General features: G+C 34.9%; 2 protein-coding genes, 1 long non-coding RNA gene and 1 pseudogene across 4 annotated transcripts; 1 reads left to right on the top strand and 3 right to left on the bottom strand.

The window, feature by feature from the left end:
- Positions 1-1,196: 1,196 nt before the first annotated feature.
- LOC146907379 (uncharacterized) lies at positions 1,197-5,308 on the bottom strand (annotated as a pseudogene). Its single transcript, XR_015020592.1, has one exon. The product of XR_015020592.1 is annotated as an uncharacterized LOC146907379 (transcript).
- Positions 5,309-6,579: 1,271 nt separating this feature from the next.
- Positions 6,580-9,537, bottom strand: LOC146907378 (UPF0481 protein At3g47200-like). Its single transcript, XM_085730528.1, has 2 exons — positions 7,997-9,537; positions 6,580-7,560 (listed from the first exon to the last, which is right to left on the bottom strand). Exons 1-2 carry the CDS (start codon positions 8,759-8,761, stop codon positions 6,919-6,921), a joined length of 1,407 nt encoding a protein of 468 aa, XP_085586654.1. The 5' UTR covers positions 8,762-9,537; the 3' UTR covers positions 6,580-6,918.
- Positions 9,538-9,592: 55 nt separating this feature from the next.
- LOC146907377 (UPF0481 protein At3g47200-like) lies at positions 9,593-11,913 on the bottom strand. Its single transcript, XM_085730529.1, has 2 exons — positions 10,975-11,913; positions 9,593-10,506 (listed from the first exon to the last, which is right to left on the bottom strand). The coding sequence occupies exons 1-2, from the start codon at positions 11,752-11,754 to the stop codon at positions 9,889-9,891; spliced, it is 1,398 nt and encodes a 465-aa protein (XP_085586655.1). The 5' UTR covers positions 11,755-11,913; the 3' UTR covers positions 9,593-9,888.
- A 2,192-nt stretch (positions 11,914-14,105) lies between these two features.
- LOC146907376 (uncharacterized) lies at positions 14,106-15,064 on the top strand. The gene is made up of 2 exons (XR_015018149.1): positions 14,106-14,388; positions 14,530-15,064. It is a non-coding gene; the product is annotated as an uncharacterized LOC146907376 (long non-coding RNA).
- Positions 15,065-15,801: the final 737 nt, after the last annotated feature.

Below are 15,801 nucleotides of genomic sequence, written 5' to 3'. Positions count from 1 at the left end.
CTGATTCTCCATTTTACGTTCATCCTAGCGAGAATCCTACATCTCTCACTGTTTCTCCCAAATTGGATGGATCCAACTACCTTGCTTGGAGCCGTTCTATGAAACGCGCTCTTGGCACAAAGAACAAGCTTGTGTTTATTGATGGATCTATACCAATTCCTGATTTTGATGATCTTAATCGAAATACTTGGGAACGTTGCAATTATCTTCTTCATTCTTGGATTCTGAATTCTGTTTCTGAATCCATTGCTCAAACCATTGTGTTTCATGATACTGCTATCTCAGCTTGGGAAGATTTGAAAGAGCGTTTTGCCAAAGTTGATCGTGTTCGTATCTCTAATTTGCGTTCTCAAATCAACAATCTTAAGCAAGGTACCAAGTCCGTGTTAGAGTATTTTCTTGAGCTTCGTACTCTTTGGGATGAATTGAACTCCCATCGTCCTATTCCTACATGCAATTGTGTTCATACATGTAGAAATGATGCAATTCGTATGGCAAAGAATTATAGAGTTGAGGACCAGATCATGCAATTTTTGACTGGATTGAATGAGTCATTCTCTGTGGTTAAGACTCAAATTCTTCTCATGGATCCTTTACCTCCAATAAACAAAGTGTATTCACTTGTGGTTCAGGAAGAAAGTCAAAATTCTTTACTTCCCACACCTATTTCCCTTGATGAATCTAGTGTTTCTGTTAATGTTTATGATTCAAAGAAGTTTGCTGGTAACAAGGGTAAAGGACCTGTTAATGCTTCTAACAACAAATCAAGTGGTAGATATTGCACCTTTTGCAATAAATACAATCACACTGTTGAATTTTGTTACTTGAAACATGGGCACCCCAACTCTACTAAGTCCCATAATTCAACCAATGCCACTAATGTTGAAGCTTCTGATGGAAGTAAATCTTCCTCAACTTCTGATATGGTAGCATCTAGTTCTAGTTTCAGTTTGACACAAGAGAAGTATGATCACCTCGTGGCCTTATTGCAACAAGCAAATTTACTTTCTTCAGCTTCTCCCTCTTCAGGACCTGTCTCAAATCACATCAACACCTCTTCATTCCCAGATCATTCATCTGGTTATGCTTCTCAGACAGGTAGTTTCAGTGTCATTTCTTGTTCTATTCAAACAAATTGTGATTTTTGGCTTTTAGATTCTGGAGCTAATGATCATATATGTTCCTCTTTATCTTCATTTTCTTCATTTTACAAAATTAAACCTACATATGTTAATTTACCTAATGGTAGTTCTGTTATAGTTGATCATGCTGGCACTGTATCTTTTACTTCTTACCTATACTTAACTCATGTTTTATACTGTCCTTCTTTCAAACTCAATCTCATTTCAGTTTCCAAATTGTGTGAATCTCTTTCCTGTATTGTAAATTTTTCATCTAATAGCTGTACCATTCAGGGAATGAATTCCAAGAAGATGATTGGTTTGGGTGAGAAGACAAATGGCTTATACAAATTGGTGCAGCATGCTTCTACTTCTAGCCAACCTTCCCTTTCCAATAAAATTTCCCCCACCCTTTGTAATTTTTCTGATTCCAATAAATCTTCTTTCAATGTAATACCTTCTTCAGCCATTTGGCATTTTAGGCTTGGACATCTCTCTCATCAGAGAATGTCTCATATGAACCATTTGTATCCATCTATTACTTGTGATAATAAAGCTACATGTGATATTTGTCACTTTGCTAGGCATAAAAAGCTGTCTTTTGTTCTTAGTAAATCTCATGCTTCTTCAAAATTTGAATTGCTTCATTTAGATATTTGGGGTCCTCTTGCTATTGCTTCAGTTCATAACCACAGATATTTCTTGACTATTGTAGATGATTTTAGCAGATTTGTTTGGGTTATTTTACTCAAATCAAAATCTGAGGTTTCCCAACATGTCAAAAATTTTATTCACAATATTGAAACACAACATCATATCACTCCTAAAACCATTAGATCAGACAATGGCCCTGAGTTTCTCATTCCTGAATTTTATGCTTTTAAAGGGATTGAGCACCAAAGATCTTGTGTTGAAACACCCCAACAAAATGGTAGGGTTGAAAGAAAACATCAACACATTTTGAATGTTGCTAGAGCTTTATTGTTCCAATCCAAACTCCCTAAACATTTTTGGTCATATGCAGTTCTGCATGCTACCTTCTTGATCAATAGAATATCCACTCCTTTGCTTCAAAATCTTTCCCCTTATCAGGTCTTGTATGATTCATTACCTGATATTAACTCTTTTAAAGTCTTTGGCTCTTTATGTTATGCATCCACTCTTCAGGTTCATAGAACTAAACTTGATTCAAGAGCCAGAAAATATGTTTTCTTGGGTTACAAGTCAGGTTTCAAGGGCTTTGTTCTTTATGACTTGAACTCAAGAGAAATCTTCATCTCTAGACATGTCACATTTCATGATCACATCTTACCTTACATCAATCCTAATGTTACTCATTGGGATTATTTTCCCACAAAACCTTCTCCTGTTTCAGATACTGCACCTGATAGTTCATCTGTTGTTCATCCTTCTACTTTTGATGACCTTCCCTCTCAGTCTCCATCTCTTCCTGCTCCACCTCCTGAAATACCTCCCCTTATCAGATCCTCTAGAACTAGAAATTCACCATCACACCTAAAGGATTTTGTATGCCATCTCTCAAATCAATCATCTTCTCCTTCCTGCAATAATATTTCTGCTTATCCTATTACTGATTTTCTTTCCTATAATAAATTGTCTAACCAACATTTCAATTTTGTTTTGTCACTTCAAACACACACTGAGCCCAAATCATATGCTGAAGCAAGTAAATTTGACTGTTGGAAAAAGGCCATGGAGACTGAACTTACTGCTCTTGCTCAAACTGGAACTTGGCAGATTGTTGACCTGCCTCCCAATATCAAACTTATTGGCTGCAGATGGGTCTACAAGATCAAACATCATGCAGATGGCTCCATAGAAAGATTCAAAGCACGTTTGGTTGCTAAGGGATTTAACCAGATAGAGGGTTTGGACTATTTTGCTACATATTCACCTGTTGCCAAGATGACAACAGTCAGGCTTGTCATTGCTTTGGCCTCAATACACAACTGGTTCATTCATCAGTTAGATGTGAATAATGCCTTTCTTCATGGTGAATTGCAAGAAGATGTGTACATGCAATTACCACCAGGCATCACAGTCTCTAAACCTAATCAGGTTTGCAAATTGGTTAAATCTCTCTATGGATTGAAACAGGCTTCAAGGAAATGGTATGAGAAGCTGACCTCTTTATTATTGGATCAAGGATACAAACATGCCAACTCAGATCATTCTCTCTTCACTAAATCAACTGCTACTACATTTACTATACTATTGGTTTATGTAGATGATATCATTTTAGCAGGCAACTCTTTATCTGAGTTCAGTATCATTAAATCCATCCTTCATGCTTCTTTCAAGATCAAGGATTTGGGTCAACTTAAGTATTTCCTGGGTTTGGAAGTTGCTCATTCTAAAGAGGGTATTTCATTATGTCAAAGGAAGTATTGCTTGGATCTCCTATCTGATTCAGGTCTCACTCACTCAAAACCTGTCTCAACTCCCTCTGATTCTTCCATCAAGCTATACAATGATTCTAGTCCAGCTTACACTGATATTTCTGCTTATAGAAGATTGATTGGAAGATTGTTATATCTTAACACAACCAGGCCTGACATTACATTTGTTACACAACAATTAAGTCAGTTTCTTACCAAGCCCACTCAGATTCACCATACTGCTGCCATGAGAGTACTCAAGTATCTCAAATCCTCTCCAGGCAAAGGCTTATTTTTCCCTAGAACTTCAACTCTTCAGTTGTTTGGATTCTCTGATGCTGACTGGGCTGGTTGTTTGGACTCCAGAAGATATATTTCTGGGCAATGTTTTTTTCTGGGCAAATCCTTGATCTCTTGGCGCACCAAGAAACAATTAACTGTTTCTATGTCCTCCTCAGAAGCTGAATATAGGGCACTTGCAGCTGCTACTTGTGAGCTTCAGTGGCTTCTTTATCTGCTTCAGGATTTAAAGCTTCAAACTGTTAAGCTGCCTGTCTTGTATTGTGACAATCAAAGCGCCTTACATATTGCAGCTAACCCTGTCTTCCATGAACGCACTAAACACTTGGAGATTGATTGCCATCTTGTGCGTGATAAACTCCAGGCTGGTGTAATGAAGCTGCTTCCTATTTCTTCCAAAGCACAGATAGCTGACTTCTTCACCAAAGCTCTTCTTCCTCAGCCTTTCAGCATTTTATTATCCAAGTTGAACATGGTTGACATTTACCATCCTTCAACTTGTGGGGGGCTAATACATAATGAAGACAAACATGACAATAAGGAGTGTTTGGATAGATAACTTGCGCAACAAGTTACTATGCCCTAGCTAGCTTTCATTTAGTTTTCAGTTAGTTAGAAGAGTATTGTTACTCTATGATACAACTCATTGTAATATTGTGTACCTCCTAGCAACTATATATAGGTGTATCTTGTATTCATTCAATAATAATGAGAATAATCTTTGTTCATTCTTTCTCTCATAATATACCTTGGACTTGGATGTACCGAGGATGATTTTGCGCTGAAGATCAAGATGAGTGGGTGTCTCTGACTGGGACTCATTTGTTATTGATACACTATGTTCTCCTTCTACTTCCTCCTCCATCTCTGACCTTGAGGCCAAGCTAATCCAGCTGAGGAATTTCCTCATGCTCTTTATCAATTCACTCTCGTTGTTATCTTTCCACAATAGCTTGAGTACTTGATAAGGAAGTTGATTCTCCAACAAAAGCACATCGATCATCACAAGAACCTTAATATTCATGTGCTCCGGCTCATTAAGATTGACTTTCTCCAAGATATACAACAAAGAACATCATCCAGGAACAACATCCACGAGAACTTTTCTTCAAGGCTATGATAGCCTTTTAGAGACTCGTCAGTTAAAGTTAAAACATCGTCGCTAAAATGTCCCTTCAGTTCATCAATGTTATCAACAATCTTTTTGTGTAGCTCCTCTGGAATAAGTCCAGTGGTTTCAATGTATTTTGATGCCCACATGAGCTTGTACTTCTCTCCTAACTTCAGATTCGGATTGTCATGATGGATAGGACCTATTGACAACAACTTGGGTGAGTAATGCTTCTCAAAGTTTTTTTTATTTCTGAGATACTCTTGCACCCTTTGTATCTTTGGTCGTGAATTTTGGGGTGTTTGCTTTGAATTCTTTAACTCCACAAAGTTTTCTTTAATAGTTTGGGATGCCATCATTCAATCAATATAATAATGGTTGAGGAATATAAATCAAAATGTGTATTATATAATATGAGTTCGGTGTAGTGCTTTAGATTTTCATTCTCTCAAACCTTTACCTAATGAACAAGATAAGTAAATATGCTTGCTTCAAAAAAATGTTACACTTCACTTTAATAGATTTTTTATACCTTCCCTCTTTGTTACTAAAGTAACTTGTCCTCAGAACAATCTATATAATGTCTATCACTTTACTCAGTGGACAAGAAAAGTAAAATTCATGGAAACAGGATTTTGGGAGTAGGCTAGGCTAGCTAATTCACTCTTTCATGTTCTTAGATGAAAGTAAGTTACAAGCCCCCATATAAATATATACATGAATATTGAATTTTTTTTTTGGTACAACTATTGAAATTATTTTATTACTAGGCAATGTGTTAATAGCTTTAATTTTAATAGCATTGTTTCATTCAAAGGTTCAACGTGCTAAGCTGAATCAATAAAATAAAACAAAAACTCCACAAAACATATTGTCGATTTGAACGCCATACTTGAGATCTATTGTTTGTGAGCACTATGGTTGAGGGGCATTTAGGGTAGATTGTATGTACTTTCTTCTTTCGATTATTAACTTCCTTCTTCTCTGGAGGGAAGTGGTGTACCTGCAAACATTCCATGGTCAAATAAGTAAACGTTGTGGCTAAGAGACACATAGGGTAGAAATTGTGTGTACTTGTAAGGAGAGTATAAGTTAGCCTTTATATTGAGGAACTAGGGGTTCTAGCGCTCAAGCCTTTACCCGGAAAATTGTCCTTAGTGGACACCTGTGAGCAGGTTATGATGAGTTAGCCTTTGATCAAATTTGGATGATCTAGATTGGCCTACCCGACTCTGATTCAGTGGAGTTTGGGAAGGTGTATAAATTTAGAAATAAATTTATCTTATTTTTATGAATGCATGATGAATTGTTACAAGTCCTATCATTTAGCACGTATTTGGTATACTAGTAGCAGGACCTGTAATCTGTGGAATTTATACTTTTATAGTTATTGAAGAGATTGAAATGAATGTGAAAACGTCTTTATATTTTTACAGAAATGGCATCTTTAATCGATTAAGTAAACAATTACTTGATAGATTATCCCTCTTCGGTACCTCAACTTTGAAATTGAAATATTTAATCGATAGATAATGATCAGTTACGAAGGGATAGAACAATGAAATACAAATATCATCTGTAGATTTTCACACTAACCAAAGCGTAATTTCTGTCAAACTCAGAAATAACAGTTATAAAATAATACAAGTAATAGACTAATGGTTCATTAGTTGAAATAACTGTTCTGAAATAACACAATTCAACAGAAGTTCTTAGAAATACACTTGAAATATGAAAATTTATGTTTCAATTCAAACAGACAGCACAAAGAAAAAAGGCACTCATCATTTATGAGATACTCAAGGGACACACCAACTTAACCCAAAAATTCATAAAAAAAATTCAACACAATCCTTAGAGAATTGAAGTGCACAAATTGCCTTACCAGAAGACAATTATTACGGTGCAATGCCAACACACACTTGACCTATTTTTGTAACATAATTTAATCGTACAAAAGCAACATTGCCATAACAAACCACCTTTACTAGCAAGCCGGGTCAACCGCAAACCATGTTTGAATGAAAGTTAGAGCAAGGGCGATAAACGCAGCAAGGAATGCAATAATGGCCCAAGGATTACTGAAGTAAGTGTGAAAACCCAGTGCTATCCAAGTCTTGCATTTATTACAGTAATGCTCATGTATTTTTTCTCTGACTTCAAAATATATTTTTGTATTAGGTACTAAGTCAGTACTTATGATATTGAAAAGATCGGCAACTTCCTCATCACTCCCAAGGGAATTGAGCAAAATCCCTTTTGATCTCAATTCCTTCACATCTTCAGGACGGTCAATGAGTGAGTCCATGAAAGCTGCAAAAGAACAAATTCCATAGTCGTTCTCAAAATCTGGACACATCTCATACGCTATCAGGTTAAGGAAAGTAGCAGCTGAAGTGTCGTCCACAACGATCTCAGGAAGAGTCAGTTTCGCAGCGAACCATCCTGCAGAGAAATCTATGTCTGTTGGCCTCCGTGTTGCGTTTGACTTAAGTCTTATTCCTACTGCTCTTAGATCTTGTATGCTCCTGTAAGTCATCATCTTGACATTTTCCTTTGCATTCTTCTTGTCATTTTCCTCTGAATTCTTCTGACTCCGTTTCTTGTTGTTAGCTTCATTGCTTTTAGTCTATGTTTTAATCAGAAATGAATTGGATCATTTACTCATGATAATAAAAAATATTCAAATCTTAACTTTCTATGTGCAGCAATAATAATCACATTTGAGCAATTTAAAAAAAAGTGTTATTTCCCCCTCAAAAATATCAAAAGTCAAGAAAAGGGTGTTATTTTATCTTTTCTATGCAGTATTAATTATTTTATTTTAGTTTAATCCTCTAATTACTATTATGTACACCCCTCTGATTACTGTCCTCCCCTTTGTAATTATGATAATGGTAGATAGACATAAAACTAATAAAAATAGTTGAAATGTACTGATGAAACAAACTCTGTTTCTTATTCTGCCCTTAAATTTAGTAACCTAATAGTTTTGTTTGTTTGTAATTTCTGTTGTTATTTCAATTTTTTCTAGTACTTTTTTTTTTTTGTTATTTCTATTGTACCTTGGAATTAGATGTAGTGAGGATGATTTTACGCTGAAGATCAAGAAGATGAGTGGTTGTCTCTGACTGTGGTAATGGTATTGATACACTATGTTCCCCTTCTCCCTTTCCTTTTGGAACCATGTCCTTCTCCTTATCTGGCTGTGACTCATCTGGTGTGGCCCAATGATGACAGTCGAGGAAATTCGTCATGCTTTTTATCAATTCACTCTCGTCGTTATCTTTCCACAATAGCTTGAGTACTTCATAAGGAAGTTGATTCTCCAACAAAAGCACATCCATCATCACAAGAACCAGTTGATCAACCTTAATATTCATGTGCCCTGGTTCATCAAGCTTGGCTTTCTCCAAGATATGCAGCAACGAACAGCCATCCACGAACAGCATCCATGACAGCTTTTCTTCGAGGCTTCCAAAGCCTTCAAGAGACTTTCCAGTTAAAGTTAAAACATCGTCGCCAAAATGACTCTTCAGTTCATCAATGTTATCTGCAATCTTTTTGTGTAGATCCTCTGGAATTTGTCGGGTGTTTTCTATGTATTTCGCCGCCCACCTAAGCTTGTACTTCTCTCCTAACTTCAGATTTGTGTTGTCATGATGGATAGGACCTATCGACACTAACTTGGGTGAGTAATGCTTCTCAAAGTTTTTTCTATTTCTGAGATACTCTTGCACCCTTTGTATCTTTGGTCGTGAATTTTGGGGTGTTTGCTTTGATTTTTGTAACTCCACAAATTTTTCTTTAATAATTTGGGATGCCATCATATGGTTGAGAGATATTGATCTTTCAAACTTGACGAAAATGTAAATCAAAATGTGTATTATATAAGCTCAATATAGTGCTTTAGTTTTTCATGCTCTCAAACCTTTACCTAATGAACAAGACAACTAAATATGCTTGATTAAAAAAATCTTACACTTCAACTTTAATCAGTTTTTATACCTGTCCTCTTTATATGTCCATCACTTTACTCAATGGACAAGAAAAGTAAAAGGATCTTTGCTTTTACTATTCTTGAATTTGACTATATGTCATCAGAACAAACTAAAGTACATCTAATCAAATTCTAGTTTATTCTCACCACCAGGTTCATGTTTCTCTAAGAGAAATCTCCCCACCAGTTTTACTATCTACATGCACTTCTAAAGTACATATAAGCAAATAAACAAAACAATCAACTACATACAGGAAATGTGAAAAGATTGTTACACCGCACACGAGATAAAATTATAGATAAATGTAAATATGGCATTGTTGCCTTGCTACTTCTGACAAGGAGGAATGCAAGAAACACTTACTGTTGACTTTTTACCTACTGAACAAGACAACTAATTGACTTTTTTTAAGCTCTACTAATGGAAAGATGGCACTAACTGTACGTATCTCGGTTTTTTATGTACCACACTTATCTGTTGTTAGGTTATTTTGTAACCAATACTTTGTGTGTTGCCATGTCTAGTAATACTCTATAGTATACTTGTCTTATTAGCTCATTTGGTCTATTCACTTACTGCAATGTCGATGAACACAATATTAAATAACTCATTTAAACAAAATCGACATAATCTCAACAATGTAGAAACATGCAGATCATCTATGAGAATATTAATTTAAATAAATTAACTTGAAATATGAAAATTCATGTTTCAATTCAAGCACACAACACAGAAAAGGCACTCTTTATATCTGAGATACTCATAGTCAAGACTCAAGAAGGGACACACCAACTTAAACCAAAACTTCAAAACAAACCACAGAGAAGTGAAGTACACTACTTGCCTTACCAGAAGACAATTATTATGGTCGGTGCATTATCAACACTCACTCGACCTATTTTTGTTACGAAATTTTAATCGTATGAAAGCAACATTGCCATAACGAACCACCTTTATTAGCAAGCCGGGTTAATCGCAAACCATGTCTGAATGAAAGTAAGAACAAGGGCGATAAGAGCAGCAATGAATGCAGTAATGGCCCAAGGACTGCTGAAGTAAGTGTGTAAAGCCTCTGCTATCCATGTATTGCATCTATTACAGTAATGATCATGTATTTTGGCTCTAACTCCAAAATATGTTTCTGTGTTAGGTACCAAGTCAGTACTTATGATATTGAAAAGTTTGGCAACTTCCTCATCACTCCCAAGGGAATTGAGCAAAATCCCTTTTGATCTCAGTACCTTCACATCTTCAGGATGGTCGATAAGCGAGTCCATGAAAGCTGCAAAAGAACAAATCCCGTAGTCGTTCTCAAAATCTGGACACATCTCATATGCTATCAGGTTGAGGAAAGTGGCGGCTGATGTGTCGTCCACAACGATCTCAGGAAGAATTAGTTCTGCAGCGAACCATCCTTCGGAGAAATCAATGTCTCTAGGCCTCCGTGTCTTGCTTGACTTAAGTCTTATTCCTACTGCTTTTAGATCTTGTATGTTCCTGTATGTCATCATTTTGACGTTTTCATCTGGATTCTTCTTACTCCAATTCTCTTTGATAGCTTCGTCATTTTTAATCTATGTTTTAAACATAAATGGATTGGATCATAACAATAAAATTTTCAAAATTTCATTCCTCTTACCTTAATAAAATATCGCATTTTGCAAAGAATAAATATTTAAAAACAAGTGTTATTTTATCTTTTCTACGTAGTATTAATTATTTTATTTTAGTTTAACCCTCTAATCACTATTATGCACACCCCTATCTAATCACTATCCTCGACTTTGTAAATACTAACTTGTGCACTAAGGGCATATGTTATTATATCTAAAATAGAAATTGTGCCAGTATATTTCTCAAAAACTTGAAAATTAATGATAGGTAAACTTAAACTAATAATTTTTTTTTTGAAATAGTGATGAAATTTAGAAATGGAAAAAGGAAAAATATTTTTCTAATCCTGTCGTTAAGTTTTAAAGACAAAAATTTAGTAAATTTTTTTACTTTTGTCCCTAATATTTCTGTCGTTATTTCTACTGTACCTTGGGTGTAGATGTAATGAGGATGATATTACGCTGAAGATCAAGAAGATGAGTGGGTGTCTCGGCCACATTCATTATCAATACACTATGTTCTTTTCCTTTTTTGTCTGGAACCGTATTGGTAGTCTCTTGATTGCGTCGCCCCCGCCGGTTCCTCTTATTATCTGGTGTGGCCCAATGATGACATTTGAGGAAATCTATCATGGTATTTTTCAATTCATTCTCGTTGTCGTCTTTCCACAATAGCTGGAGTACTACGTAAGGAAGTTGATTCTCCAACAAAAGCACATCCATCATCACAAGAACCAGTTGATCAACCTTAATATTCATGTGCCCTGGTTCATCAAGTTTGGCTTTCTCCAAGATATGTAGCAAAGAACATCCATCCACGAACAACATCCACGACAACTTTTCTTCAAGGCTACCAAAGCCTTCAAGAGAGTTGCTGGTTAAAGTTAAAACATCATTGCTAAAACGACCCTTCAGTTCATTAATGTTATCGGCAATCTTTTTGTGTAGATCACGTGGATTGCGGCCTGTATTCTCGAGGTATTTTGATGCCCACATAAGCTTGTACTTCTCTCCTGTCTTCAGATTTGTATTGTCATGATGGATAGGACCTATTGACACTAACTTGGGTGAGTAATGCTTCTCAAAGTTTTTTCTATTTCTGAGATATTCTGCCACCCTTTGTATCTTTGGTCGTGTATTTTGTGGTATTTGCTTTGAATTTTCTAGCTCCACAATTTTTTTTTCAAGGGTAGTTTGGGATGCCATCATTCATTCAATATGATAATGGTTGAGGGATATTGATGTTTCAAACTTGATGAAAATACAAATCAAAATGCGTAATATATATAGATGGGCTCAGTGTAGTGCTTTAAATTTTCAAGCTCTTGAAACTTTACCTAATGAACAAGATAAGTAAATATGCTTGCTTAAAAAAAATATTACACCTTCACTTTAATCGAGTTTTATCCCCAATCTTCACTACTATATAATGTCCATCACTTTACTCATTGGACAAGAAAAGTAAAATTCATGGAAAAAGGATATTTGCTTTTACTGTTCTAGAATTTAACTATATGTCTTCCCTCTGTTACCATGCGGCTTCTCCTTTTATTCATTCCTTGCTTGGCTTTTAATTTCTTAGTATTAGATACCTAACTCATGTTTTTCCACAGGCTAAGTATCACATTTTAATATATAACATACAAGGTAGTTAATTTTGGTCGTCCTCACGAGGATTTCTGACTTAAAAATGATCAAATAAGAACATTGTAATTAGAATGCGATAACATAAAATGGGGGGTTTCAATTATTTTGAAAAAAAAAATGAAATAACACTCAATTTAAGATGATCGATCATGATAAAACATTATGCTTAACTTAGCATCGAAATACAAAAATTAACGCACAAAATCATAAGTTTCATAAGTCTTTAAGTTTAAGCCATCCATAAAACCATCCAAAAAGAAAGTTTCACAAGTTCCTAAAGTTGTTAATAAAACTATCTAAAAAATGAACTAGTTAATTTCTTCAAAAGATCAACAAACACCACCACCGCAACCCTAACCGGCGTCGCAATCACCGACATCGAAATCTGAATTTCCACCGTCGTAATCGCAACCCTAACTGGTATGTGCTTCCCTGTTCATGGTTTGAGAACTCACAGAAGAAAGAAAAAGAAACGTTTCATTTCAGGAACAACGTGTTATTGTAAAGAAAATGAATTGGGTTTTGAACAAAAAAAAGATTTTATTTTATTTTTTAGATGTAAACTCGTAAAACTCGGTAAACACGGTCGAGTTTACACGAGTTTACAGAGTGTTAACTCGGTCAAACTCGTCAAACCTTCCGATTTTATCAGAAACCGAGTTTTCCTCCGAGTTAACACGATTTTGATACCTAGGAACGTAAACTTGGTAAACTCGGAAAGTTAAGACCCGATTTGCTCAGTTTTGATTCGAATAATCTGACTCTAGTTTGAAAGCATCAACGGATTATCACAAAATAGATTAGAGCAATAACAATATTCGTGTTAACCAACAATGAAATTAAAATTGCACGACTAAGGTTTGAAAGAAAAGAAATAGAATCATGAAAACAGAATTGATATTGTAAACCGAACCTCAATATCCTTGATGAACAACCTGAATCAGTGAATCAACCTAGGGTTTAAGCTTCCGCAGAAATCAATTTTACACCACTCAAAAGTATGCAATTCGTTTGCTATGTAAAGATGAGATAAAAAAAAAAAAAACGGAAATGCTTAATCTCACAAAAAGAAATTCACGACAAATATGCGAATTGATTTTTTTTAACCATTACACACAACAAGATGCTCCAACCACTCTCTATCACAATGAAAAAAAGGTTTGATTAACAATCAACATGATTTGCCGTAAAAAAATAAAAAAATAATATATATATATATATATATATATATATATATATATATATATATATATATATATAAGTTTCAAAAGTTAGGCATTTTTGTTTGCCCAATACTCCATCCGGTCATTATTATAAGCAAAAATCAATTTTTTAGGTTCATTCATTAAATGATGTATTTGGTCTATATTATTGACTGAATACGTCATCTAATAAATGAACCTAAAAAGTTGATTTTTGTTTGTAATAGTGACCGGAGGTGGCATCTATATTTTCTACACAAACGACTAAAATAAAAGTGGACAGTGTGGGAGAAGCTTACTTAGTTACATGGTGACTGATTTTAAATTTAATAGTAATTATTGAAGATTATATAATATTTAGTGATTGGGGAAATTTTCTTGAAGAATTTTGTCGTGATATATAGCAATGCTGAAAAAAAAAAAAAAACTCATATTCTGATGTTTTCCTATTTATATGCTCAGAAATTGACCTAAAACAACCATAAGACGTCTACTTCAAACCTAAACATATTCTCCAAATTATCTTCCCAAATTCCCACAAAACCTAGAATGAAATTTGTTGTTGCTGTTTTTTTTTTTTTGGTGAAGTAGGATAGCGGCTAGAGAAATTCACCTTTGAATAAGTGGGTGTCCGGAGTTCGAACCCAGTCTCTGCATCTATTATGCATTATCCCTTGCCAAATGATCTAAATTGACGGGGACGCTGCCAGAGGCGGAGCTACACGAGGACTGGGGTAGGCCATGGCCTACCCATTTATTTCGTGAAAAGACTATAATACCCCTAAGGTAATCTCAATATTATTATTATGCCATGGCCAATCATAACCATCCATGTATTTTCCTCTTCTACTTCAGTTTGAGCCGTGTTACTTATTTTCCTCTTCTACTTCAAACTTTCCTCCTTCTTTGGTTGCTGCTTCATTTTCTCTCAGGCTTCATCATAACCACCTGAAACTCCATCATAAGAATGAGTAGTGGCTTTTGGGTTGCATAGGTTTGAACCTGTTTTACATCTGATACCGATTCTGATTACCTAAAGTAGTGGCCAATTATTAGTAAATATTTTTACACCAACAAATCTGACTGTGATTATGTGAAGGCAAAAATGAGATTTTATTTTATTTTGTATTAACAGGTTTATGAGCTAGTAGGAGAATGATGGATCTTGCGGACATTGATATGGTCAGTGGACATTGTGGACAGATACAAGTAAGTTCAAGCCCTTTACATAGTTCATTATATGGTAACTGTAGTTTGATAATTGAAAAGTTATAGAATGAAACAATATCAAACAAGAAATCCTTGATATGATTAGCATAACTGTATAAGATATGTTGATTTGGGGCCTATGTTATGTCAAGTGAAACAGGGAGGGTACCATGGGCAAGTTAAGGTACCTTGTAAACTTACTTATATTTGGTTTATCCATCCATGTATTTGATGATGGACAATAAATGAGAATTTTTTTGCCTTGTGGTTCAGATTGGGGAGGGTACTCCAAGAAAGGTCAAAAATGTTTGTAGTAGTTTTGCTAAGATTAGTTCCTTATTTTGCAGCTTTACTTTCTCAAAACTGTTTTCCCTCAGATTCTCATTCATGTACTTTAAATTTTGGCTACAATGTATAAATTTCTAATTTCCATTATTGCTACAGATTTTGTTTTTCTTTGATTTTGTTTTCCCAGTTTGCAATTCTTATTGATATTTTAAAAGGTTTAAAGTTCCTAATTGATATTACTAATCCTTATAAACTTGTCCAGTAATTACTAATCACTTGAGTTTTTGTTCCGGAGCTCATAATCTCACTCCTTCTTTGGTTAATTCAACACCACCTTGTTTTTGAAGACCATCTTCTAAATCAACTTCATCTTTCCTAGCTGCTTTTTTTAGATCAACATAGTTGGTGAATTTTTGTCATTAGGTAATTCATTTGTTAATGAATTTGATTTGTGATTTGGTTAATTAGATTTGCATATAATCACATGATTGTTTCTTTTGTAAGAATTCTCCATAAAAAAATTTCAATTTTTTCTCTGATGGCGGAATGCGGCCACCCCAAAATTTTTTGGCTGGCTCCGCCACTGGACGCTGCCGTGTCTTTGCTTCATTTTATATGCAACTCATCCAATTGATATTTTCCACACCATCCAAATATTTTTGTCTGGATATAATTTTATTTTTTTTGACGAAGTCTGGATATAAATATATGAAGAGTGATGTAATTGCACTTCGACGGTCTCAAATCTCAATTTACACAGCTCCGTTTTTGCCATAAATTTTTTGATTTTTCTTTAGTTTTTCATTTAGTTTTCAATGATTAATTTGTTTTTCTTCTCGTTGGATAAGTTTGGATTCTCAGTGTTTTATTTGAATATATATACACAAAAACACCATTGAAGAGGTGGGGA

This window comes from Medicago sativa, chromosome 7, assembly GCF_051527215.1.
Source record: "Medicago sativa cultivar Bolivia chromosome 7, Bolivia_mono, whole genome shotgun sequence".
In the NCBI taxonomy this organism is placed as follows: Eukaryota; Viridiplantae; Streptophyta; class Magnoliopsida; order Fabales; family Fabaceae; genus Medicago; species Medicago sativa.
Note: the sequence above shows the minus strand (reverse complement) of the source record. Positions and strands in the feature narration are given on the sequence as shown.

Excerpts from the sequence above, each read along its gene's own strand:
- LOC146907377 (XM_085730529.1), bottom strand. The coding sequence starts at position 11,754 with ATGATGGCATCCCAAACTACCCTTGAAAAAAAAATTGTGGAGCTAGAA. Across the intron at positions 10,507-10,974 it reads TCATTACATCTACACCCAAG|ATTAAAAATGACGAAGCTAT; the intron begins GTACAGTAGAAA and ends TTTAAAACATAG.
- LOC146907378 (XM_085730528.1), bottom strand. The coding sequence starts at position 8,761 with ATGATGGCATCCCAAATTATTAAAGAAAAATTTGTGGAGTTACAAAAA. Across the intron at positions 7,561-7,996 it reads TCACTACATCTAATTCCAAG|ACTAAAAGCAATGAAGCTAA; the intron begins GTACAATAGAAA and ends ATTAAAACATAG.